A 26,214-nucleotide genomic window follows, 5' to 3' on the forward strand; every position below is an offset into this window, starting at 1 on the left:
TTATATATTATAGGTAGGTATAGTATTAAGAGGAAAAACAAAGTTCTATATTTGTTTATTAATTTTGAGCTGGTCTCATCTGTTGAAACTGTCGATATTACCAGAATATGTCGGTAAACCTATAAAATCGGTTCAGCCGTTTAGGAGATTCGGTGCCACTGAAAGACACGTATTTATTACACCCTTCTCCAAAATGAATTCTTGATCTTGAAATGGATGGACTGATTTTGGCAGAAGATATTGGAGGACCATCGCTAGAAAATATACTTCAAATCGGACCCGTTCAAGTTCTGCGGTGCAGCAGGCAAACACTAGAGGCTACATATTAAACAAAACATGTTTCCGAACATAAATCTACCACTACATTTATAAATTTTAAATATCAGTAGCACCGGTTCAAATTTTCAAATTATTGTTAGCCTTGCGAAACTCTTCAATACATTTCCCTTAACTCTTAAAGCCTTCTACCAGCTTTCAGCGACACAATAGCAACAATAGGCTCGAAACAACAGCACCAGATAGAAATTGCAGTCGTTATTAACTGCGTGGAAACAATAGCCTATACTTGCTGCAGATTGCATTCACTGCTTGATAAAGGGTGACTAATATGGTACTAAGATAGTGTTGTAAACTCCTTGCTTGCATCGCCAGGTAACTGTGTAGGTTACAAATATGTTATAGATTGAATATCGGAAATGGTTCTGAAGGAAGACTACCGAAGTTCTGTTGCTCTGCTATTCTGGTGATGCATGTAAGATGCATCTACATGACCATAATTAGATTAGTCAATGATGCTGAAACCTTAGAAAAAGCATTACTTTTACATAATAATATATTGAAAAGACAACCTTAAAAATGCGGTTAAATAACTATACAGTTTTTATTACCGTCCTATTAAGATAGCTACTCATCGAAGCGAGCATCAATAGAACGATACATACATTTTGAATACATTTTGTGTATTGCGGTTCTCACACATTTACAAACCCGCATAATTTAGGCTTTGTCGTTAATTGAGCACAATGAGCTAATTAGTAATTAGAACGCACAGTAAAACAAGATCAGCATGGTCACGCCACATACAACATACCAGCACACAAAAACATTTGAATAACGGTGACAATAAAAACGCGAAAAACCCAACCTTGTGCCTAATAAATTCAAACGGTTATGGCAACAAGCCGGCGGTATTCCTAATTTGTTCGAGAGCCCCGAAAATGCTGGCAACGAAGAAAACTGGGGGCCGACGCCCGAAGCATTCACAATTCATATTTGCCTGCGACTGTGAGGATATGAAATTAGATCATGTTAAGGTTCAGCTTGCTCACTATTTATTCTCAATGCAGGGTCGCCATTGTTGAAGGGAGACGGCGTTACGAGCATTGTAGCACTCTCTCGCTTTTACAATGCCAGCGAGCCTGCTTCAATGTTTCATAATAAAGGGACAGGTACGAAAATGAATAATGTAGCACATATTTTCATAGCTTCCCGCACTCCGAAGAGTCTATAAATAGATTTATTTTAAGCCGGGTAAGAACAATTACGTTTTAACTTGCCTGAGTAATTATTTAAATGGGAATTAAATATGAATTTTATGCATGGACTTTTTATTCATTTTACTTTGGCCAGTTGTACTATAATTGGCCATTGGAAGCGTTGATATTTTTCTGTAGTTCTTTTTAATCGATGACAAATTTTGTGAAGATCATTTTCCGATAGTGAGTCAAGTATTTAATAATTAAAAAAGGTCGAGCATTATGCCTGGTAACTAATTGCCCAACAATAAAATGACAAAAGAAGACAAATACCACAAATAATTTAAAAAATACAGAACGCAAATCAGGTAGAAGCACAAAAAGAGCAACAAAACTTATCATGGGTTGGATTAATAAGTTACCTCTGGCAGTAGAACAATTTTCCCATATGTGGTCTGTACACTCTGCGCCTCGCGGTATCGCCAAACGACAAAAACATTTCCAACCCGAGTCATCCCACCCGAGGTGGCCCTTCCTAAGTCGTAACAGTTTTTATTCGTAAGATTACGAGACCAGAGGGCCTAGCCAACAGACCCGTAGCGATCGCAAACGCCAAGAGAAACGTTACTAATTGTATGGAGATGAACGCTAAGTCACGTGGTCAAATCAATAGAATATAAAAGTCGTAGCCAACAATACTACTTATCAAATCGTTCGAAACGATAGAATAGAAACTTAAGAGTTTGACAGATCCGATCGCTAAATCCCATACAAATTACACAAAACGGTAGCCAACCTGCAATTTGACAAGCGCTTACGAAACGTTAGGAATTGTATGGAGATAACAAAATCCGAACGCTAAGTCACGTGGTTAAATCAAACGAATAGAAAAGTCGTAGCCAAGTATGCTACTTGTCAACGCGTTTTGAACGATAGAATAGAAACTTAAGCGTTTGACAGTTCCGATCGTTACATCCTGTACAAAACGGTAGCCAAATTACAATTTTGACAAGCGTTTACGAAACGGAGTCGTAGCGTTCGATAGAAAACTAAACGATCGCCGAGACCCTAACGTTTACGACAGAAAATGGCGTCATTATACAATCAGCTGTTCGGATGTTTTTTAGTGTCTTGTTTTGTTTTGTAATATTCAGTTTTAATTGAACTATGCATTCATTTTATACATTGTGGGGCGCTCAAAATGAAGAAAGGTGACTTAAGCGGTGGTCAAGAGACCTTAATCGTCAGTGCATGCGAACGATTCAAGATATAGTATGCCAGACTGTATTTGTCAAACATTTTAGATAAAATTATGTTTAAAGAAGACCCTTTGGCTGAACTTTGGATTTAAAACATTACACGATACGTTACGACATTAACTTTGGAGATTCCGGATTTACTAAAAGAGGCGAGGTGTCTTTGTAGGTGTTGTGCTCTTAGCTACAGGATTCAAACATTATACTAGGTTTAATTAAACTTAATTAAATATAAGCATAATGTGTGTGATTATAGGTTTTATAATATCAATAAACTATGGCACCCAGCCATAGTTTATTGATATTATAAAACCTAATGTTGAAGAACATCATATAATAGGAAAGGATATCAATAATAAAATATTCTAATGGCAGATGCAACTAATCTTTATTTAAACTGAATACATTAAATTTTAATTATTCATAGTAATTAGTTCTTATTCATAATTTTCAGATTTGTGATAGTAACCATACAATAATCAATATAAATGAGAGGTTTGGTGAACCCATGCAGAACTCACATACGGTCATTTAGTAAAGTTGGGCCGTACTCATATGATGATATACTCATAACCACATCATTCTTTCATTATTATCTCTAATCACTTCTACCAATAAACAAGTGTGGTTATTAGGCATGTTTTACAATAGGAAACAAAAAGATCACCACTATAAATATGCATAAAATATATTGTTTCTTTTTAGTAAACACAATTTACTTCTTTTGATTCTGGCTGTCCGCTACGTCCCTGGCTTATGCCCTGTATCCTCGTGCCCATGCTGGGCAAGGTTTAAGGGAAGAAAATTATACCCAAAGGCATGTGCAAGCCAGGAACTGTATTTAGTGTACCCACATGTAACAAGTAACACAACCAAGGCTTGTTGTGTGGTACACAATGTAGCACTGAAAGCTGGACTAGCTATAGTAGCTATCCACTTACCACTAGACCTTGCAGTGCATGATGATGACAATAACACTTTTCCATCAGACCCTGCATCTACTTCTACTGTTGGCAACCAAACTGAATTACTGCAAGGCGGGGAGTCATGCTCAAATGATTGTTAAAAAGTATAAAGGACTTCTTCAAGTGTACATTTGTATTTATGAAATATTTATTTTAAATTTTGGACATTAAAAAAAACGTGTTACCTAATCTAATTAAATAATTAAAATAATCTAAATAACAAAAACTGTATTTTATTGGTGTTACCTTTCTTTATCTTTTTAACAACTCATAACTTATATTTTCGACAAGTCTTATTGGGTAGCGATCTGGTAAACAAAAAAGATTTTTGTAATACAAGTAATGTATTATTTAAACAATAAAAAAGCATTGCTTAATGATAACACTCATATAAAGATACATCTTTATTTATAAACTATATAAACTTTATAACTATAACAAAATAACAACAACAAATGAAAGTAAACATAAGAGACACAAATAGATTTCCCATTCCAAAAATCAGTCATTGACTATAAAGAACTGAAATTGTTTAATTTAAAGAAAGTAATTAAAAAAATACTTTATATCAATGAAAGATATTAATTAAATTTTTGAAAATACAATAATGAAATCTTATTCAAATACGAATCTGTCAATCTGACGTTCTTTTGACGTTCTTGAGAACGCTCACCATAGACAAAAGCGTATGTTTTTTCTACAGTTACTATAGAATAAGCGATTCTCTTCGTCGTGTTAAGATGGCTAGCTACTTATTCTATTCTACAGTTTCAAACGCTGTGGCGTAAACTTTTGTAGAAAGAAACTATACGAAACGTTTGTACTTTGTACTTAGCTAGTGTTCACAAAAGAAAATGGCGTCATTCTTCAATCAGCTGTGAGGATTCTGTTACCTGTTTTGCTTTATTTTGTATCATTTTTTATTATTCAGTTTCATTTGAATAATGCATTCTCTCAATATGTTGAGGTGCGCTCAAAACGAAGAAAGATGGCTTAAAAAGCAGGAAAGAGACTTTAATCATCAGTGCGTCGGCACGATCGAAGTTATACCGGATAGTATATTTGTGCAACACTTCAGATTAAATAAATCTACGTTTCGGTCTCTTTGTCAAGAACTACGAGTAAAAACTTCCTTGAGGGGTTCTCAGGAAATTTCTCTAACAGTTAAGGTAATTCATAAAGAAATTTTGCAATGAATAGACTTACAAACTTAGCCGGTATGAACCTAATTTATTCAAATATAACGGTTGTGTCTTTGTAGGTGTTGTGCGCTCTTACCTTTTTGGCGACAGGCTCCTATCAAAGGACTTTTGGTGTTACCCAGCATGTAGCCCAACGAACAGCTAGCCGATGCATCAGACAAGTCGTTGATGCGTTAAACCACCCTGCTATCATGGCGAGATGGATAGTATTTCCGAGAACTCAGCAAGAAAGAGGTTTAATTAAACAAGAGAAAGTATGGAACAAAATGTTTTCACTCATTTAAGTGTTCCTATTCTTATGATAAGAAAATATTTTTGTTCTTTCAGGTTTCAAAGAAGGTTTGGCTTGCCTGGAGTAATTGGGTGCATAGATTGCACTCATATTGCTATAGTAAAACCTAATCAGGAAGAACATCTTTTTTATAATAGGAAGGGACATCATTCCTTAAATGTTCAAATGTTCGAATGCCATTCAACGTGGCAATGCTGCCAGCCTTTTGGGCACACTCCCAGCCGGCAGCGATGCCGATGAATTTTTTGATGCTTTGATTTAATAAATTTAATTATTTTTTTATTTTTTGTTTTTTAACTTGTAAATATTTTACTCTGTAAAATTGTAAATATTATGAATAAACTAATATAACAGCTTGTTAAACAATAATAAACAAGAAAAAAAAAATGGTAGAATATATAATAATTGAGTTCTTAAACTGTATTGAATTGTAATAATTGAGTATTTGAATCTTTTTTTCTCTTTGAAAATTGGAACAATCATGTAGGTAGGTATAAGTTTTATGGAAAAACATTTTTTTTCGCAATATTTGAAAAGTTGTATCAAAATGAAAAAAATAACTTTTATCCACTACCAAAGACGCGCTGACAACTCCCGAACAAATCCGAGCGAGTGTGACCGGTGACGTCACACTGTTATTGTCAAGCTACATCTAATTACTATAATATATCTCTATGTTACTATAGCATAATATATTGTATCATGTATAATTTTATAAATTTTTAATCGCTCAAATTCAGAAAAAAAACATTCTTTACGTTTTTTCACTTTAAACAATTATTAATAAAATTAATTCAGTTTAAAAATGTATTTTTTTTTCCACAACTCCAATTATAGCATATTTTTCGTAAACATATTCTTCACTTTCACATTATAATAGTAAAATGAACTTGTAGCATACTTTTTTACTCCGTACAAAACTCAAACTGCAATATTCTTATACATTCAAATAAGTTTCACCCGCTTACTAACAATTTTATTACGAACTAACGTCACGAACCTGCCTGACGTTCATTTGATGTTTTTGAAAACGCTGACCATAGACAAAAAATTAAGTTTTTTCTACATTGATTATAGAATAAGCGATCGTCTTCGCCAATGTAATTTGGCTAGCTACTTATTCTATTCTATCGTTTCAAACGCCGTGGCGTTAACGTTTGTAGAAATCTATTCTATACGAAAGGCATGCATGTTGGCTAGGCCCTCAGTAAAATGTAAAGTGATTCCATTGTTAGGGTTTCGTAACCAAACGATAAAACTTGAAACAGGTATTAGAAAACAGAATATAGTATGTTTTTGAGGGGAGCTAATTACAATACCATTCAACAAGCATGTTTGAGTTGTTATTTTTCAAGGTTATGGTAATAATCTCAGTCTATATCAGTGCCACTGATAGGCATAGGCCTCTTTTAGTATTAGGAAAGTTTGAGCATGTATTACCATGCTAGCTAACTGAGGGTTGGCGATTTCAGATTCCAATATTTGGAAACTCCAGCTTTTCTCAAGATTTTTTGCTTCGCCGTTTGCCAGTGGTGCCTTAGCATAATTAAAAAAGTTCATATAACTTTGAAAAAGTAACGTTGGTACCTTGCCTGTGTTGGAATTGAACCTGCACCTTGTGCATACAATCCAATCTTGGCATGACTGACTCACACTCAGCCGGTTTTACTTCTAAACATAATAGAAGTGTTTCCAGTGTCCGACATGGTTATAAATGCATAAACGTTTCTAAATCCGGATTATAGATATGTTTTAGGACGGACCTCATAAATAGTTTATACTTTAAGCGGATTCCGATCGCTGTGAATTGCAGAATAAGTGGGCATTGGTCATGGAATAAAATTCTCGTTTGAACTTCTTGGAATAGTGATAGCTTTAGTGCGCAGTCATTTTTATACATCTAAGTTTTATGTCCGGTTAACTGCAAGTCGAACTCGCGACGCTAAAGGTCCTGATCAAATAGAAGACAAATTTTGTGACGAAATTTGTGCATCCATCAAATTGATGTCCGTACCAACTGTTGTTTAACTTAGATTTTGGTTTATTTCTTGTTATAGTGGTAACATAAATAAATAAACTGTAAATGTTTGAAATGTATGACTATTGAAGTTTATGAGATACAGCCTTGTGGGCAATAGGTATTACCAAATTGGATTTTATTAAACATGTCTAAGAACACTCGCACATAATTTTAAACTATTGTACTAATTGTAATCGCTTTATCTGTTCAGGAGCTATGGTGCGACAGACAGACATGTCAACCTCATAACACCCCTCTTTTTGCGTCAAGGATGAATAAAGAATACTTTCAGCAGTAGTTAAATTAGAACAAATATTTTATTACCACAAGTAATATTTCCTTTTACATCTGTTTATCGTTTCCTTATATGAACAATAAACATAAACATGAAATAAAACACCAAACATAAAACTTACAATAATCAGGACATGGTATATATACAACAGATAAATAATATAATATATGACGCAGTAGGATTTGTGGCGAATGTCAGTAACTGGCATTACAATAATAATATGAAGCAAAAAGGCTTTAATCACAAGGAATATACCAGACTTGTAAATAACTGAGGATCGCTAATATAAGAAATCAAATGTAATGGGATTACTATATTCCCTTGTATATCTTATAGTTACATAGAGCCTCCTTGCTACAACATCAAACATAGTCAGAGGTTCCAAAATTCTGATATCTGACCAGCTCTGGCTACTCGAGACCTTCATTACGTTACTCTGTGCAAGCGGCTTGAATGCTTGCAAAAACTTTTATTTGACCTATCATCATTCATTCGAGTGTTTTCTATTGAAAGATTAAAATTAAGAATTAAAAAACCCCCGATACTAACCCACATGACACATTGTTTAGCAGAATTTCATAGACTGAGATGTATTTGCGGACATTGGGGTACCACTTTCACCCCCCGCAACTTTTAAAAAGATTGAATGATTTTTATAGAATAAATTAAAAACTAAATTAGAATCGCTCGAAGCGTTCGGGAGCCATGGTGAAACAGACAGATAGACACGTCAAACTTATAGCACCCGTTTCTAGTTAAAAATATGACGTGGGTAGAGGGGTAGTATTTTTCGGTACAAATAAAGTTGAATTAGATTTTGCTTTATAAATATATATTTATGTCTAGTAGGGAATTTCCAAAAACAGTAACAATAATACTTTATTTTAAATATTTTATCACGAATTTATATATTAAAACCGTCTACGACGAAAAAGCATAATAGTTTACTCAGCATCTTCTGATGGATCAAAGTCTCAAGGAAAGTGAGCTGGCCATCTCGAGACAATGGTAGTAGTGTTCTTAAGAAAGCGGCTAACACTCGTGAAACAAAAGACAACTTTACCATCGTTCACAACACAACCGACTCGAATGTATACTGTAGCAAAATAATAGTATAATAAAGATTTTGTGGGTAAGTGTACGATTGTTCGTCTCTGACATCCTCCTTAAAGGCTGGACCGATGTAGATGATTTTTTTTGTATGCGTTTTAGTGGCGCGCTGGGAGGTTTAGATTCACAAGTCAACTTAGCTTACAAAGAAGTAAGTCGGTTTAGCTATTATAACACAGTTTCTATAATTGTAAACTTAATCCTACTTCCTTATGAAGTGAAGTCTTTCAGGTTAGATTGATATATGTAAAGATGATGGTTTCGTTCATTTTTTTATAGAAATAGCATTAAAAAAATGAGATAGAATGGTGATATCAAATATTAATAGAAAAATCGCGACGTAAACGACAATCCAAATTCTGTCATGAAATAGAAAACTGTGTAAAACAGTACGGAAACTTCTAAACCTATGAGCAACTGAAACACAAACTAAAAATAACACAAGGCCGGCAACGCTATTGTCTAGTGAATATATTTTATTTATTTCAACAAGGTGCTGAACAAAATTAATTATTCCAGCACAAGGCTACCTATTAATGAAAGTATTTAATTTAAATTTCAGAATATTGCTGTCTGTAGCATGATTTCTATTAAAACTTTTTTAGAAGTCGACTACCCATTTCATAATGTTAGTCCAACAATTATGTATATGAATAAAAATTATCCATGCGTAGATAGGTACATTTTTACAGGTATATTTTAATAAAGTGTTTATTAGAACACTTAGAAGAAGATAATATTATTTTCTTATAAAATTACAGTATAAACAGCTAAGACACGTCCCCAACTAATACTAATCTCACTTGAGCAGCTATTTTCACGAACAATTAAGCATTTAACGTTCACTCTAAAACGTTTTCTACAAATAAGAACATTGCCAATTTGTTAGCAGTCGAGATTTTTATTAAATTAAAAAGCGGGAATGCCAGCACACCAATAATTGGATAGAATTTTTCTTTTTTCTCTGCAGAGGTAGGTCCCATCTGCTTTTCATTAACAGTCCGCTTGTACGTAGGTACTGTATCCTTCTTGCTTGTTTTTTCGTTGACTAGACGGTATGTAATTTGGCCCTTTGACAGAAGGTCGCACATAGTAATTAAAATGAAAATACGAGTAACAGTGGGGTGTGGAACCTGACACCGACGCTCAGCTCATGATTAAGAACCCCAGTCGGGTACAAACTAAAGGGGATATCCCAATTTCACGCGCGACTGATAGGCCATATTTCCATTTTAATTACTTAAAGACTCGTGAGAATTATTATTTAAAATGAAGCGAGTATTGCCATTTGAAAGTTTAATAGCGTAACGGATTAAAACGAACCCGAGAATGAGCATCTGTCCTTTGAACTAATTTGTACGAAATTGCAAACAAGTTTGACAAACTAAGTAGGTTTGACGTTTCGCAAATATGAATCTGGTATGATTAGGTAATATTTATTTAGCTCCTAAGGGAGAGAGCAAAATTACTCAGTGGTAGGCTGTTTTCATTAAGTTATACCTAATATCTTGATATTAGAATGTCACGATAAGCTTAGATTTTTCTGACATTTAATCAAGTAGGTTCATTTAGTTTGCCATTTGCGTTATACGTGGTTTGAATCCGACCAACCGTAAAGTTCGTGTAACCTTAATAAATTATTTATTTAGTGAGATATTTATACGATGAGAATTAAAATTGAATTGTGTTTTTTTGTGTTACTCTGTCTTCGAGGTACTACATCTTTTTACCGGATGGGAAATCATCAAATACTCGTCCCGGTTTGAGTTAAATAGAAGGCAGAGTCAGACTTTTACTGACTAAAGCCCACCTATGTTACTCCTCTTGCCATTTATGCACCGGGCCACGGTAGGCCTTACGAACGATCCCGCTAGCCTGGCAGGCCTCCGCTCTAATTGGCCACCCTGAACTGGATGACAAGGGGATCTACACCTTTTTCCGGATGGGAAAAAAATGACTTCTTTCGCTTTGGGTTGAGCGAATGAAAGAGTCAGGCTTCTACTGACTAAAGGGAAGAACTACACCTGGGATCTGATATTGTCCTTGAAAACAGAGCAAGCGTGGTTTTTTGAAGCTCCTCGTTCGTTTTCTAAGATTTCTTTCCTGGATTACACAAAACATTATTTTTTATTAAAATATGATCATTAAAATAATATTCCATAACTATTTCTTATCCAATGGAAACTAAAATCATAATTAATATTATTATACCCAAACGTGTGCACTACGAATTGCGTGCGGATACACGCCCTCTCTCATAATTTATTATCTGTGTCAGTTGACCACATCACAGTAATGTATTACTCTGGGACATGCATCTGAGCAGTAAATACCAGTTCATGTCTTTTCCTGTATAATTTTATAGTTTTTTTACGAGGCCTTCTTTTGACATAGTAGTGCGGACATAAGTTGTTTGTTGTGATGGCTTTTGTTTCGCATAGGATCTTTGTATTTGAAACATTTCCCCTTTCTAATGAAAAAATATTATGAGTATTGCATAATATAGAGTCGTGTATGACAAAAAGTCGACCTATTTTTTAAAAGTCTCTGTCCATGACGCCTCCTATTGACTGACCAGGCCTGTTGGGGTCGATTGCCAGTCTCATACATGCTTTAGAGCTTATCTGACTTCTCATGGCACCTGGATGACCTGGGTAATAATAGGGTAGGTAATAAATAGAGGTATCTTAGATTAATACAGACTACTTTCTCCTACCTTAGGAAGGTTACCGACATCAACGTAGACGAAGCCTTGGACAGCGGCGAGGAATTATCACAACTTTATGACCTTTTAAAATCTCTCCTTTTCCTTATCATTCCCCTGCACCGTACCGATCATTCTCACTTGATTTACTCCAAGGGAACCAGAGCTAGTCAAAGTTCTAGCGACAAGGGAATTAATTCAGTGTGTACTGTAACGCCCGCGTCAAGTGCTCACTTAGGTGCCTGTATCGGGTACTCAAATATTAGTCTAGTCACATGCTCCTCTAAGAGATAGGGTTAGAATTGACGTGTCTGGCGGGAAATTTAAAGTGGGTTTGTCAAATATATTAAATATGAGTTCTGACCCCAAAAATGTTATGGGAAATACAAAGCTTGAATGAAGAAACTGAAGCTAACCTTGTATTTTTTTGAAAAGTGGAAATTTTCGTATAACTCTTTGTTGTCTTCTTAAACATACACTTTATTTTTATTTTTTATGTCCGGAAGAAGATTTTAAAGTCTTCCTTACAACGTAAATTACACGTTGTTAATAAAAACATATAATTCAATACAAAAAGGAGTTCCAAAATAATGCAGTAGCAAAAATATTACAGAAAGTGCCTAAAGGATTAAATTAGGAGAGCCCTTAAATATAATGAAGCCGGCCTTGTATAAATTTTAATTTCCTGCAGCCATTTTGTAGATAAGAATAATTTTACGTACGACTTGCCAGCAATTATATCCTCCGTATTACTGTTATTTGGATCCCCCTGGATACTTAAACTTAAGGTTACTTAAAGACGTTTGTAAGGTATATCTGTTTCTACTACTTATCTTAAAGTAAAAGAGAAAATATATATTTTTTGTGACTAAATGTTGACGTATGTTTAAGTTGTGATTTTGTATACGGCCTTTGTTATTATGAGCGAATTGAACAAATTAAAAACATTGATATTTCGTTTTGATATTTTTTTTGCTTTTGAACAGTATTAGGTTTTTGGTTGGAATAGTCAGTTTATTTCAAAGTGAGAACATTAAATAACTTATTTATTAAAAAAATGGCCTTTTAAGGCAAAATACAAAAAGATTTACATGTTTAAATCAGACATCAAACTCAAAAATAAGTTCATCGTCTTTATTAATTGTATTTACAATTATATATATACTATACATATATATGTTCAATCAAAAGGTAGATGAATTCCGATATTAGCTGTACTCACAAATGTTGGTGCGGGATCGGTTTGCGGTCACTAACCTGCTTACGAGCGAACTAAACAGGGTTAAAACCTCTTTCGGAGAAATCTCTATTGCCCGTTTTAGAGGACAAAAACATCTGATGAAATAGAGCAAACATAATAAAAACAAATGCTAACATGGTTCATGTTCATTTACGTAAGAACTTTTTTCACTTGTTTTTGGGTTTCGTATCCAAAGGGTGGTTGCTGTATGCGTCTGTGCGTTTGTTTGTATATCTGTCCGTCAGAAGGCTGTGTCTAGTTGAAAGATATGCAGTTTATTTATATCTGTTGCCAATTTTTATGTGTATAAGTTTTATTTAGCCTGTTTGTCTCGCAAGCCCAATTCACTCTTGGCGGTTTCACAATTGAACTACTTTAATTTGAACATCGTCAAAATAAAATGTGAGGATTTAGCCGTACTATATGTATATGAAACGTTTAGCCTAAACATACCACGTAAATAGCGATGTTGTGCAATGAACGGATTATATCTACTGTTCAATAATAGTAAATTAATCCTCATCAATGTTATAGATAGACGACTAATAGGATTTTACGTCTAAAATATAGAACCGATTTTGGTAAAACGTTGTAGAAGGCTATCTTTCGCCGTGATCACCGACATCGCGTACTAACCTAGGGCATAACCTTATGCAAGCAGTATATCTTTATAAACGCTTATAGGAATTTTCATGTAATTTAAAATACATTACGATCGCCAGCTCTACATACTTCCTAACATAAGTCTTTGTTATAATATGTGGATAAATTTCCGACCTTTTTAAACTCGTGTAACAACTAGTACTTTGGTTTAACAAAGATGACTACATGACGCAATGATAATAGAGACAATATTATGAATAGCAAGGAGCAAGCAAGCATTCTAAATTTTATCTTTATTTTAATCAGATAGGATTATGAAATTTAGATTTAAATATTTGATTTTGTTGGTTTTGTAAGACTTGCCAAAATCTGTCAGAAATTTCCAAGATTAACGCATCTATCAATCCAGTTTAATACTCAATGGGGAATATGCACGTGACTTAAATATGGACAAAATATTTTTTTTTGTAATATTTATTGCTACTGAAAACACACTATACAATTATTTTTAGAATTTATTTTAATTTAATAATGAAATTTAATCATCAAAAAGTGGCTGTTTTGAAATTACCGCGCAAATTTTCGAAACGCAACACTATTGGTGGAACAAAACGTGACGTCAGTTTTACACGAGACGTCTGCTGTCAACAAGCTATTTGTATGGTTTCTTTTTGGAGGAATAATTGTTATTGTATTGTATCCATGGTAATTAAGTCGATATTCACTCACTTTATTTATTTTTTGGTAATTTTGTAAACCAATCACTTTGCTGTTGACATCGAACTCGTGTAATGGTGACGTCACGAGAAAGCGCGCCAAAATGGCCGCGTTTAAATTGATCGCGATTTTAATATTTAATTTTTTACATAATAGTTTATATTTTGGACGTGATATTTGTATGTTTGGTAATGTAATAACTAGTAGAAACATATAAAAAAAAAAAAAAAAAATCATGCATATTCCCCATCATGTTAGAAAATTTGAAAAGACTTGGCTCACAGTATATGTGCTTTTTAAACCTAAACATAAACGTATCTTCTTTTTCCCTTTTAGGTCAAGGTCAAGGGGCATGCTGTTTCTGACACTTTTAGGTGTGAAGTGCCTACAGCTATAAATTTAAGAACAATCTTAAGATAAATGTATTTATAACTTTCCATATCCCAGGATATAATCTTGTCTACAATTATTCCAGATGACTAGTTAAAAAATTGAAAAAAATAAACTCAAAATTACTCACCATATATGCTGTAAAAAATTCATTTCAAAATAGCGGTTTAATTAAACCATCCCGAATATTGCCATCGAAAAATATAAATAACTTTAAACCGGCGATAAATAAATCGTACGGCGCAATCTTTCACGTGACGTGATTTCGGTATCGCACATTCACTTGAGATAATATGCGAATTGATGCAATTTGTAAGCGAAAAGCAATCATCGGGCTGTGAATGCATTGTGCTGTCGGCTGGTACATAATTGACTGCGTCGTTTATCAGCCGTTTGTATTGTCAGAATTTAGTATAGCGTTTTGATAGGTACATATTTTTGGTTTAAACTCCATCAACTTTTTCACATATTATTGATGGAACAACTTTAGTGAGATTTCGGTTATGAACACTATGACTTGAATTTTATAGTGCCATAAAGTATTTCATATCTTTACGCAAGTTATGGCCTATTTGCATCTTTAATTTTATTGTAATCAGTTCAGATTCAGATCAGATCAGTTTTGACGTGAAAGTGTTAGAAATTATGTTTGTAATACCAACAAAGATCATGTTTATAAACTTACATTGTCGTTCAAAAAGATGTCCCAATAAATTCCAAATCCAGTCATTTTAATTTATCGTAAACAGGAACCATGTATATTTGTCTGTGTGTGTGTGAACGCTTATTGCTGGCTGTACCAACACATGCTTAGCTCTCGATCGATACAAGATTAGCACGTGTTCAACGCGGCATGCACATTAATACAGATTTGCATCACAAAATGCTTCCGTGCGAACATATGAACATCAAGAACAAGCTTGATGTCTGTATGTTTGTTCCTCGAAAGGGTAAATTGTTCACTGGTTGGAAACTTTCGAGTTTCATTACAAACATTCTAAACACAGTGTTGAAAGTACCCGAGGCGTGTTTAAAACATTTCTGTATCATGGATGAAGGAAATGAACGTTCAATCTGTGATACTGTTTCTGCCTAGTGATTGAACAATTTTTTCTACAAAAACAATTATAGAAAGTACCTAGATCATTCTGTGGATTTCAGTCCTGATTGCGGGTCACCAGAATTTTGTTTTGTAATAATTTTTTTAGGGATAAACCATGGTTTCCTTGAAGAAAGGTAACCATTTAAATGACACAGAAACAGCATTTGAACTAACATTAACTCATATTATAAGTTAGGTTAGCTGCGTTGAGTAAGGTTGCATACCACATACTACGTATCGCCCCAAATCTCATAAATTGAATGCAAAATAAAATATTGTAAAAATAAAATAAAAAGTACAAAATAAAAAAAAATAAAAAAATCCTCTCACACTTAAAACAAGTTTCGGAATTCCTAAAGTTTAAATAGTTCCTCTGTTCAAAGATTTAGAAGTTTGACCTAAATTTTAAGTTTTTTTTTTCATTAATGATAATTAAATTTCTTGCAAGCATCTCTGAGGCACTGCCATTTTACCACGCTTCATGTAAATTACGATTTTATCTCCAACGCATAATTTCTGTGGTGAAAGACAATGTTTTCTTGATTAATTAAACAGGCCGTAAATTCTATTAATCATAATCTCTTTGGAAAGCGGGGAGCCTTGGGCGATTCTGAACGCCTCGATAATCTGCTTAAACTTGTAGACTAAGCTCGATCGGGATTCAACGTTAACCGATTTACTTTTCAAAGAACTATTTAAGTAAAATAAGTAATCGGCCAGCATTTTGTGTTCTTAGCGGCTCGCTCGAGTGAGGTTTTACTTCGAGTTTTGTTCGGATTAGTGTTGTTGTTGTGATACTTCTTATTTCCTGTTAGTTGATTATGTAGAATTTTTCTAAATGTTCCGGCCGAATATCGGAATATGGTATATCTTTTCGTGACCACGGTCTTTCAAGACTATTAGTCGACCCGAAAGAGGTTAGTAAGCAGTTAGTTGAATGATATGTGAATGTTTCGAACTTTCTTAATTGTCATTACTACAGTGACAAGTCACTCGAAAGGATGAAATTGATGACTAGTCTTAAAACCTAATCGTGATATTTCGGTAAGTAAAACATTTTACTCGTTTTTTATAATCCTAACAATTAATCCAAAAACATCCTACATCCAACCAGGGTCCAAAAACATGAGCGTCAGGAACAGTCTCATTTATTCGTTTGGTTTATTCAGCATGTTTTCTAAATTCTGCGATGTTCTTTCTATCAGGACTCTGCGGTATTAACTAAATTCTTTCTACACGCACACCACTACAATTCTCCAATAGCATCTACGAGTAACGTAATACTCGTGATCTTATGAAACAAAAGAGATCCTATTACCTCTTGAGATAGTTCTTTTGTTTTCGAAAGGATTATTCCTAGCTCTTTAGTGGATAGTGACGTTACAAAGAGTTCGTTGTCCGCTAATATAATGGGAATAATGATGACGTAGCGGCATAAAACATTCATTGAACACGAAAGCCCTTGCGCTAATAAAATGAGAGGGTAGGGCTTTTCTCCACGTGCAATCAATGCAAGTAATGCTAGGTTTTACGACTATAGTAATACACTCTAAAACTGTACTTAACAAGTACTTTAACGAGTATTTTGGAGCTGATCTATCGGGTAGCGGGACTGTCCGAAAGGGATGCCGTGGCCCCGGTACACGAAGGGTAAAGAAGTAAAGAAATAAACATGGATGTGACACTCCCTTCTGCTCAAAATGGTCTTATGGTATAACGGTCATATTGACTAAAGAGTCGCTTTTATTAGTAGGTTATTCTAATGTGAGTAAAGGACCCACGGCGGGGGGGCACATTCGGTGCTATGGATGCGGTCCCAATATGAGGCGAAGAGGCCGACGCTCTTTACACGTCGGCCTCCACACAACACGAGAAAGTGACCTACCGGCCCACATTACTGGCCGGTGGAAGCCGTGGTCGGTGTATGAAGGATTGCAACACATTGCCATACACCGATACAAAAACGCTGATGACGTAGCACGGCGGTTCAGGTTAAGTCAGTAAAAGTCTGACACTACCCGTTTCTTCCCCCGAGGGAGTGGGTGTCCATGAGGATTCCCCCGCCTTAACAAAAAAAAAAGGTTATTCTAATGTAGTCTCTCTCATTGGGAGATGAATTGATATCAAAAATAGTTGAATATAGTTCAAAATAGTTCAATTCACGATTCCAAGTCTCAGGTTCTGCTTTTACTCTTTCTTTCATTTTAATAAGTATCAAATAAATATTGTTTTAAAATAAGTAGTCGGGGTATTTATTCTGTATGGCTCTAGCCAGCCCTTTTGGATGGTCAACTAAGATAAATGCCAAGACTAGTCAGGAGTTAACTATTTCGTAGATATAGATTATTTACATAATATTGTTTTACAGTTAGTTTGGGGCCTTGTTTACGTTGTTACTGTCCGATACCGACTCAACTTGATCGGATTCTGTTGTTGTTTGAAGCCGTCTTAATACCTCTTGACCTACAATATTGATCTAAACAAGTTATCCTTGGAAATTAAAACTAGATGGTAAGGGGTAAATTGATGTTATTGTAATTGTTTATGAAACATTAGGGAGGACGACTTTCATTTTAATTTCCTTCGTGTAGTATCTAATAATTGTTATGTATTTTTCTGTTTTCTGGACTTCAAATTTGTCACAAATGATGAATTGTTGCTATAAGAATTAATAGCTAAAATAAAAATCTAGGTAAAGCAGCGATTGGTGCGGTTATAAAATAAAGGGCTGCATTTTTTTGAATGCATGTTTTTCCTTAGCCTATTTGGCTTGAACTGTCAGGCGCCAGGAGTCCGACTCACACTTGACGGTTTTTATTTAATTTTAATAATAGAGATAATACTGCGAGTCCAAGTCGTCAACATTATGCGTCTGGAGAACTAAAAAAAATCAAATAATACGAATTGACTTCTTACCAAAATTATTTTTGATTATTTGTCAAGAGTACATTTAAACCAAATATTAAGGCCAAGGTATTCAATAATGGCAAAGGTTACTAAAAGACAGGCACGGGACATTAATTTATCTAAATTGTCTGCTGGCTGACGTGATTCTGGCGGAATTAATAAAGCTACAGAAATTGAACGTAGAAAACAATAAATCCGCTGGGTTTTACGATCCCCGCGAATTCCGACCTACAAAATTTAGTTTGAATTAATTTGGATATAGGTAATGTTTCGTAAACTGTGACTTTGAGAGCGGTTCGATAAGAGGTTTTGCGGGTTGTGTTGTAGAATTAAACAGGCCTATTAGAACATGGATTGATTTAATTCTTGTTGTTGAACGTCTGGGATAGTTTGATTTTATGTGTTGTGGAGAACGAACTATGAAGGTCGTATTCAAATCAGATTTTGTTGTCAGTTTAAAATCGGTATGGAGTTTGTTTTTAATTTTTGACACAACGTGTTGCAATAATCTAAGAGTACGGTATTAATTTTAAGGTGTAAAGATATTCAACAATTATGTCAACAGCCTTAAATCCCACCATTAATTTACTAACATTTTTATCCACGATACTTATTAGCAGAAAGACGAAAATTACTAATCTTATAGTTATCGAGATTTCTGTAAAAATTACAAGAGTTAGGTAAACCAAAACTAAGACGCATAAGAAGAAACTTTATCATATTCAAAAACAGAAGAAAAAGGGTTCTGTTTATTTAATAAAAGCTGGCTTGACGCCAGATATTGCTCTCTAGTATCTACTAACATAAAATAGTGAGGGCGGTCAGTATGGCCAATAAAGATTCTGAAGGCAAATCTCTTACAATAAAACCAGTATGAATGTAAATGTTACTGTCCTTGCGATCTCTTAAATAAACAGACCTAACCACTTACCATGAGGCCTTGAAGTAAGGCGGACGTCGATGTGGAAGCGAGATGTCACTATACGAATAGATAACGCTGTCCCGCTCACACAACAGAAACAGTCTTGCTTAGATCACACAGTACAGGTACTGTTTAATCTGCTGATTGGGATTTGGACAGCAGTCAGATGTTTTGAATAAAATTAAATTGCGCAATAATCGTAAAAAAGGCTTGTTTAAATATTTGAAAAGACTGCTAATAGCAAACGGTTTTGTTAGCATAACGAAATTCGTTTCTATTGCTTTTGTGTCCTGATTTTTGTGATTTAAGTTGTTTTAACAATTTTATTTTTGGCCTGTTTTGATAGAAATTAAGCTTTGAAATTATTTTAGATGTTTCCCATATTAGTTTTGCTAATGAGGCTCATTATCTATGGCGCTGGCTAATTATATATGAAGTTTAAACATATCCGAATAATGTTGAGGATCACGCAATGGGGCGCGATAGTAACAGCGTCATCAATCTCAAACCTTTGTGTTGTACTGAGGGACAATCACATTTTATAAGTGAAGAGACCTAAAATAGATTTAATGTGCATAGATATAAGGGTGCATTTGTTAAAAGTTGCATCCCTGCCAAAGCTAAAACCAAAAAGAAAACTATAAATTCAGACAATATACGTTTCGTAAGAATTCAAGAAGATAATTATAAAAGCAAATAGCATTACAAGAATAGAAACCAAACATATACGAGATATCGAAATAATATATCCTTAGCAGAAGCAAAACAAAAAAAAGATGAGTATCTCATAATAATATTAAAACATAATCTAGTTAAAATAAACATAATGTAATATGAATTTAAAAATAACATGTCAGCCATTTTTTACAACCTGCTTGTATACCAAGAAGCGCCTACAAAGCGTATAGTATCAACTCCAGTGAAATTCGGGGAAAGAAAAAGTTTTCATTAGGTCTACACAACGTTATATTAATTAAATCTCTGTGGAAAGTAATTTGTGGGATCCTTGTGGTTTTAGATCATAAGGACCTGGTATTAAATAATGTAAGTATGAAAGGTTAGTCATGGTAATAAAAAGATTAACCAATTTTTTTTTACTGATCAGGGAAAGTGAAAAAGGATCTAAAAACAAATATTACTTAGTTAGTTTTTCAATGATGATGACGATGATTTCTGATTTATCTAATTCAAAACTGAGTCGACATTACCTTAAAGAAATTTCAGGTTCAGATTAAACATGGTATTTTTCATTTAACGACTTTTTAAGCATCATTACAGTCCATTTTACTGGGTATAACATGAGGAGATTAGTTATAACAACTGACAAATTACAACAGCTCAAGATTAAAAAAAAAATATAAGACGATTGTTTTGTTATGATTTAAATACCAACATGTGTAAATGTGTACCTAGTGGTATACAATTTGCACTGTAATCGAAGGATTTATTTTTGGAAGTTCTTAAGCATGCACCATTCGAAATACGCCTTAATTTAGTTCGTGACGACAATCCATTTACTTCCCAATGCATGTTTGTCGCTTATCCTATAAGGAATAAGTTCAACGTCTATAAACCGTTCTAACATAACAAAACTTTTTAAATTCACTTCCACTCCACGCGACCATGTTTCTGCGTGCTTAACTGCTTACCATCTGGACACAAATCAGAACTTGCAGTTGTTGGAACAGGACGACGCTATACTCAGTATAGAATACTATCTCGCTTCCACAAAGGCCACAGTTCCGCGTTATAGCTCATGGTACAGGCATTGAACATTTTCAATAGAGGCAAAGTAAACTAAGTTAATTCGAGCGGTGGCTGGCTGGATGCAATAATTGACCACGTTTTAAAACTTTATTGTGTTTGTTTTCAAGGAAACAATATTTTTGCTCATAATGCTCTCGCTTCTGTTATATTTTTCATGAAACTGTTATGCAGTTTGTATTTTGTTTTGAATACTTTTTCAGTAGTTTTATTAATTGTTGAAAAGAGATGATTCTTGATATTTATTTAAGTTAATCGTAGATATACGAGATTTGCTACATTTTCCTACTGCATAATACTTTTCCTTTTTTGCAGACTTGCTCCTGAACAAAGGCCAATCTCACTCAGTATCCATTGACCCCTTCCAGTTATAAATACATAGTTCCAAAATAATTTCCAAGTCCTAAAATAACTTTTCATAATTAAAAAATAATTCCTTTGCAATCAATTCAGAGTGATAAAAGAAACACTTAAATAAAAACTCAGCCGTATTTAATTTCATTCCGCTGTTTGCTCCTTACAATTGCAGTTACAACGCACTTAGTCCGGTTAAGTCGAAGTTAAGTGCGCGTCACTGGCGGCCAGTGACTGGCGCTATTAACTAGGTCACCCCTTGTTCTGAAGGGTCGCTGGTACAGCAAGCACCGTATGTCAACGCAGTAAGATTAATAATCGTTTTTTTCTGGAGTCGGTTGTACTTAAATTAAAAAATGGTTTGCAAGTCACATGCCTTCATTGTTTTTCTTAGCTATATTGGGGTCGGATTCCAGTTACACCCGATTCTGGCATGAGTCTAAATTGTAAGAGAGCCGCATGTTCTTGGAGATCTTTGGAGGTGATGGTGATTCAGGAGGCGCATCCCGAATGAGTGGCATATTTTGTATTTTTGAAAAAGATATCTAATCTTGAGAACTAATAACATGCACATTTCCAAAGTAACGAATTCCAGCTTATTCTACTTAAATATCTTAAGCATTAGTTCAAGGCTCATCAAATCAGTTCAGTATTTCCAAGATATAGAAGTGTTTACGAACGAATTTATTTTTCTTTTCAAAATGGCGTATTGTCATAAATCTTTGCTGCCAGTGACGTGGGCTTGATTATACCTCGTCAACCCGGTAATGGTTTCTTTCTACATCCAATCAGTTATACTAATTTATTCATACATTTTCTTTATGAATGGCTTGTGAATATGAATAGGGAAATATGAGGTTAATTGATTCGTTTTGAGGAAAATATTGAATTAATGATTGATTAAGGGCTCTTTATGACAAGGCCTATTTGTGAGAAATTAATTTTTGTTTGGTTGATTTGTCTTTGTTTATATTTTGATTAACAGTAATTGATATTTTATGTATGTAACACATGAAGTTATAAAAATATATAAACAGTTTGATATTGAATGTGAAATTGGTGACATAAGGGGTATTGTTATGTATTCAAGAGATAACTGTTTTCATAACTTCAAATTGGCATTTTAAACTTTCTTTTAAGCTATGTTCCATAGTCAAATAAGTTTCTTTTTTGTCTAATGGATCAAACAATTTAAAATACACATTGAATCAATCCAATATAAATTACAGATTGGATTGAATGTAAAAAACGAGGAACTTGGTCTAGTATCGAACTTAGAATCAACTTTCACAACATGGACCTTTCAGACTGTATAATAAAAACCACATTGCTGTATCAGTACTGTGCAAAGTAAACTTCGTATTGTATTCTCAAAATCGTTGTTTTATGAACTGGTTTAAACTTTAATCGGCGTCCATTTGTATCGTTATCAGTGAACATGAGTTATGGCCGCGTTACAATCGTGCACATGATTGGATATTCACGCGTTATACCGCAAATCCCATTTAATTGACACTTATGTTTAAACAACTATAAATATATAGAGGGGAATAGGTTTAAAAAAAAATAAGACTAGAAATTGAAATAAATCTACTTTTACGGATTTTATCGCGGTTTTACCTGCAAAGGTGTCGAAGCGTCGGGAACTAAAATCTAAAATTAAACCGCGATAAAAGCCTTAAAAGTAGTTTTATTTTATTGTCTAACATTCGCGTAAGCCTAAGAAGCCACTAAGACTAGGAATATAACAACTACCTAAACTGCTGGAAAACATCGGTCTTTAATTAAAATTAGCAGTACTTTAGTACGATGAGCTACTGATAAAAATATCAGTACTTATACCGAAACAAGATCCATCTTCCCTAGAATATGTTTGGGTCCTAATAGCCAACTTGCATTTGCGGGTAACAAGATTTTCTAGAATTAGTTTCCTTCCAGAAAAGGCTTAATCAAGCGTTCGGCCCTCGGTTACTACTCCGCCGGGCAGTGTATACAGTTAACGACCTGTGCCGGTCTCTCTGTTGTTACAGCTTCAATTAAACTGGCCAAGTGCTGGTGAACTTGTGAACTTACGCTTACCATGTGGGCTTTGTTTCCTTCGGGAACATTTTGGAAATTTGTAGCTTGTATTTTTTTTTCTGCAGATCAGAACAAGAAACCACTGTCAAAAACCTATTATTTGAGATTGTGTTTATTTTTGGTCATCAATTAAATTAATCTTAGTATATTACTTTTTACTAAGTGCTTAAAAGACTATAGTCTATACATTTGTCGTCACAAAATAATAATATCTTTAAGCAATGTGTTTTCTACATCGGTTAAAACACTTATTGTATAGGAAATAATGCTTTAGAAACTTTAAATTTTATTATGTTCGAGAAAATCATACTTTTATTTTTTTCTGACAATAAAGAGAACAGTTTTCATCTGCTCGTCATAAACCCAGCTCTCAATGGATCATGTAAATGGGTCATGAGAAGTTTCATAGATATTCCACTTTAAATGAAAGTGAAACTTTGATAATAAAATGTTTACAGTCTTTCATACATATCACGGCTTTAATAACATAGTATATTTTCCTGTTGTATTCCCTGACAAACAGTTCCATCAAACATACACTTTATGTTTAAACTTTAAATGTAAAGTTCGTTTATTCGATTTAAATTACCGAATCAAATAGAGCATCATTAAATCTGCGCGTTAGATCGGACAGTTGAATGGCATTATTTGTAACGTTGGATTATTACCTAGTTTCCCGGTAACAAACGATCACAGCGGAATTTATATTATCTAGTAGCGCGATGCCTAAACTGACAGGTCCGGATAATTGAAACTATTTATTGGTTCACACGAATGTGAAATGTGTTGGTGCTATGTTGACCTTAAAAAACTAGTGCGTATAAAATGGTTTCGGACTGCTTAAGACTGATAATGAAAGATGCACGCCTATGACTTCGGTACAAAATGTTTTAATGTTATTTCATCTCTTAACTTCATGTTCTATAATTATATTTTGTATTTTAATTTAATTTAACTTTTGTTTTTATTGCTAAAATTTTGTAATTTATATTTTTTACTGTTGTGCCTTGGATGTATATATATAATAAAAAATAAAAACTAAAGCAATGAAATAAATACTTACCTCCTAAAATCTCTGCTCCAACACGCGTAGATGACCGGGTTCATGGAAGAGTTAACCCAGCCGAGCCACGTGACCACCACGTTCACGATCTCCTCGTGCGCTATGCACGCCGAGCAGATCCCCGACAGCAGGTTCACCACGAAGAACGGCAACCAACACACAATGAACACACCCATCACTATACCTAGAGTTTTTGCTGCCTTTTTTTCTTTGGCGAACTTCGCGAGTTTACGGGACAGTGAAAAGTTTTTCGGCAAATGTTTCCCGTGCGTGACGTTTGTCAGTCGCGTCGAGGATCGAGATAGACCGTTGTTCTGCAGTGCGGTCAGCGGCTCCTGGTCCGCCTCCTCCGGAGTACACACGCCGTGGCAAGCGTCGCTCCGCTGCCGCACTGTGCCTCCTCTATGAATCCTCAACGTCAACTCTAACTCACCACTAGGTCTCATCACTTGCTTAGTACCGATTTTAAGCGACCGCGTCTGTATAGTTGCCGCGCGATATATACGATAATAAGTGAACACCATCACAAACAGAGGCAAATAAAACGATATTGTTGATGAAAATATGATGTACTCTAAGTTTTCCGTGAATGGACATTTGTAATCTGGCACTTCTTCTACACGCACTGCACGCCACCACGCGATCGCGGGGAACGATATCGCACCTGAACACACCCACACTGCCGCGATTAGGAACGCGGCCTTCCGTCCACTCATACGCATTGGATATGTAATGGGGTCCGTTATGGCCCAATACCGGTCTAAAGAGATCACACACAGGTTCAATATTGAGGCCGTACTGAACAACACGTCTAGAGACCGCCACACATCACACCAGTCCACACCGAAAAACCACGTGTGTTCTAAAACTTCATACAATGCCGAAAAAGGCATCACCACTAGACCGACCAAGCAATCTGCGACTGCTAGTGATGTCACGAAGTAGTTCGTGGACGTATGCAGGTAACGCTCGCGCACCACGGCCAGGATCACCAGCATGTTGCCGAACACCGTAGTGAGCGAGAACAGCAACAGGAAGGCGACAAGCAGAGCTCTGTCTTGAAGGAGCTTGATGTAGTCGTTCCAGGGCTCTTCGGAGTCGGCGGAGATGTTGTAGCCGGTGCCGTTGTCGAAGGTGACGTTGAACTCGAGCGCGCCGTTGTAGGCGCTGCGGTCCCCCTCCAGCGTGTACTCCGCGCCGCGGTACAGCACGTCCAGTTGGCCTCTTGCCACTAGTACATCCGGATCCGTCGCGTTCATATTTTTCCGATAGTCACTTGCTCGCTAGCGCCATGGTGAGTGTTTATGTTTCCCTTGTTTCGCCCGCAGCCATTTCGAGATTACGTTTTTGGCAGGCATTGTATTCCAGTATTCTAATTTCTGGCACATGTTTCGTTGGCATATTTTTGTAGCCTGCAGATACGATTAGCCACGTCTGGAACAAAAAAGGAAAAATGAGTTTATTTTAGGAGAAATTATGGCACAGGTCATTCGACGTTTATTTTCTAACATTGTGACTTTGGATAAAGAATTTAACATTAAAGTCTATTTTTGTTTTAAGAGCAGTAATAATGATAGTAGTAATGATAATATATTACAATATATTACTTTAACTATAAAGTATATTTGGAAAAATTAACAAAGCGATTGTTTTCGTTAGCTATGTCATTGCCACGAGGGTGATAGTCACGTGTATACTCGTAGCGTCATCATCGACAGGTGGCCTTGCTGGGACATAAATAGCGCTCAGAGCAA

At 35.0% G+C, this 26,214-nt stretch overlaps 2 protein-coding genes across 2 annotated transcripts in view; one reads left to right on the plus strand and one right to left on the minus strand.

The window, feature by feature from the left end:
* The window catches only part of LOC113499302 (dopamine receptor 2), a 39,907-nt gene extending 14,023 nt beyond the window's left edge, over positions 1–25,884 (minus strand). The window contains exon 1 of the mRNA XM_026879724.1: positions 24,461–25,884. Coding sequence (XP_026735525.1) covers positions 24,461–25,719 — 1,259 coding nt within the window. The 5' untranslated portion in view covers positions 25,720–25,884. The remainder of the gene's footprint in view (positions 1–24,460) is intronic.
* LOC113499303 lies at positions 4,548–5,439 on the plus strand. The gene is made up of 3 exons (XM_026879725.1): positions 4,548–4,865; positions 4,958–5,152; positions 5,226–5,439. Exons 1-3 carry the CDS (start codon positions 4,641–4,643, stop codon positions 5,298–5,300), a joined length of 495 nt encoding a protein of 164 aa, XP_026735526.1. The 5' UTR covers positions 4,548–4,640; the 3' UTR covers positions 5,301–5,439.
* Positions 25,885–26,214: the final 330 nt, after the last annotated feature.

The sequence above is a fragment of the Trichoplusia ni genome, chromosome 12 (genome assembly GCF_003590095.1).
Source record: "Trichoplusia ni isolate ovarian cell line Hi5 chromosome 12, tn1, whole genome shotgun sequence".
In the NCBI taxonomy this organism is placed as follows: Eukaryota; Metazoa; Arthropoda; class Insecta; order Lepidoptera; family Noctuidae; genus Trichoplusia; species Trichoplusia ni.

Coding starts and splice junctions, on each gene's coding strand:
- LOC113499303 (XM_026879725.1), top strand. CDS start 4,641: ATGCATTCTCTCAATATGTTGAGGTGCGCTCAAAACGAAGAAAGATGG. Junction 4,866..4,957: donor AAATTTCTCTAACAGTTAAG/GTAATTCATAAA, acceptor GTGTCTTTGTAG/GTGTTGTGCGCTCTTACCTT. Junction 5,153..5,225: donor GTTTAATTAAACAAGAGAAA/GTATGGAACAAA, acceptor TTGTTCTTTCAG/GTTTCAAAGAAGGTTTGGCT.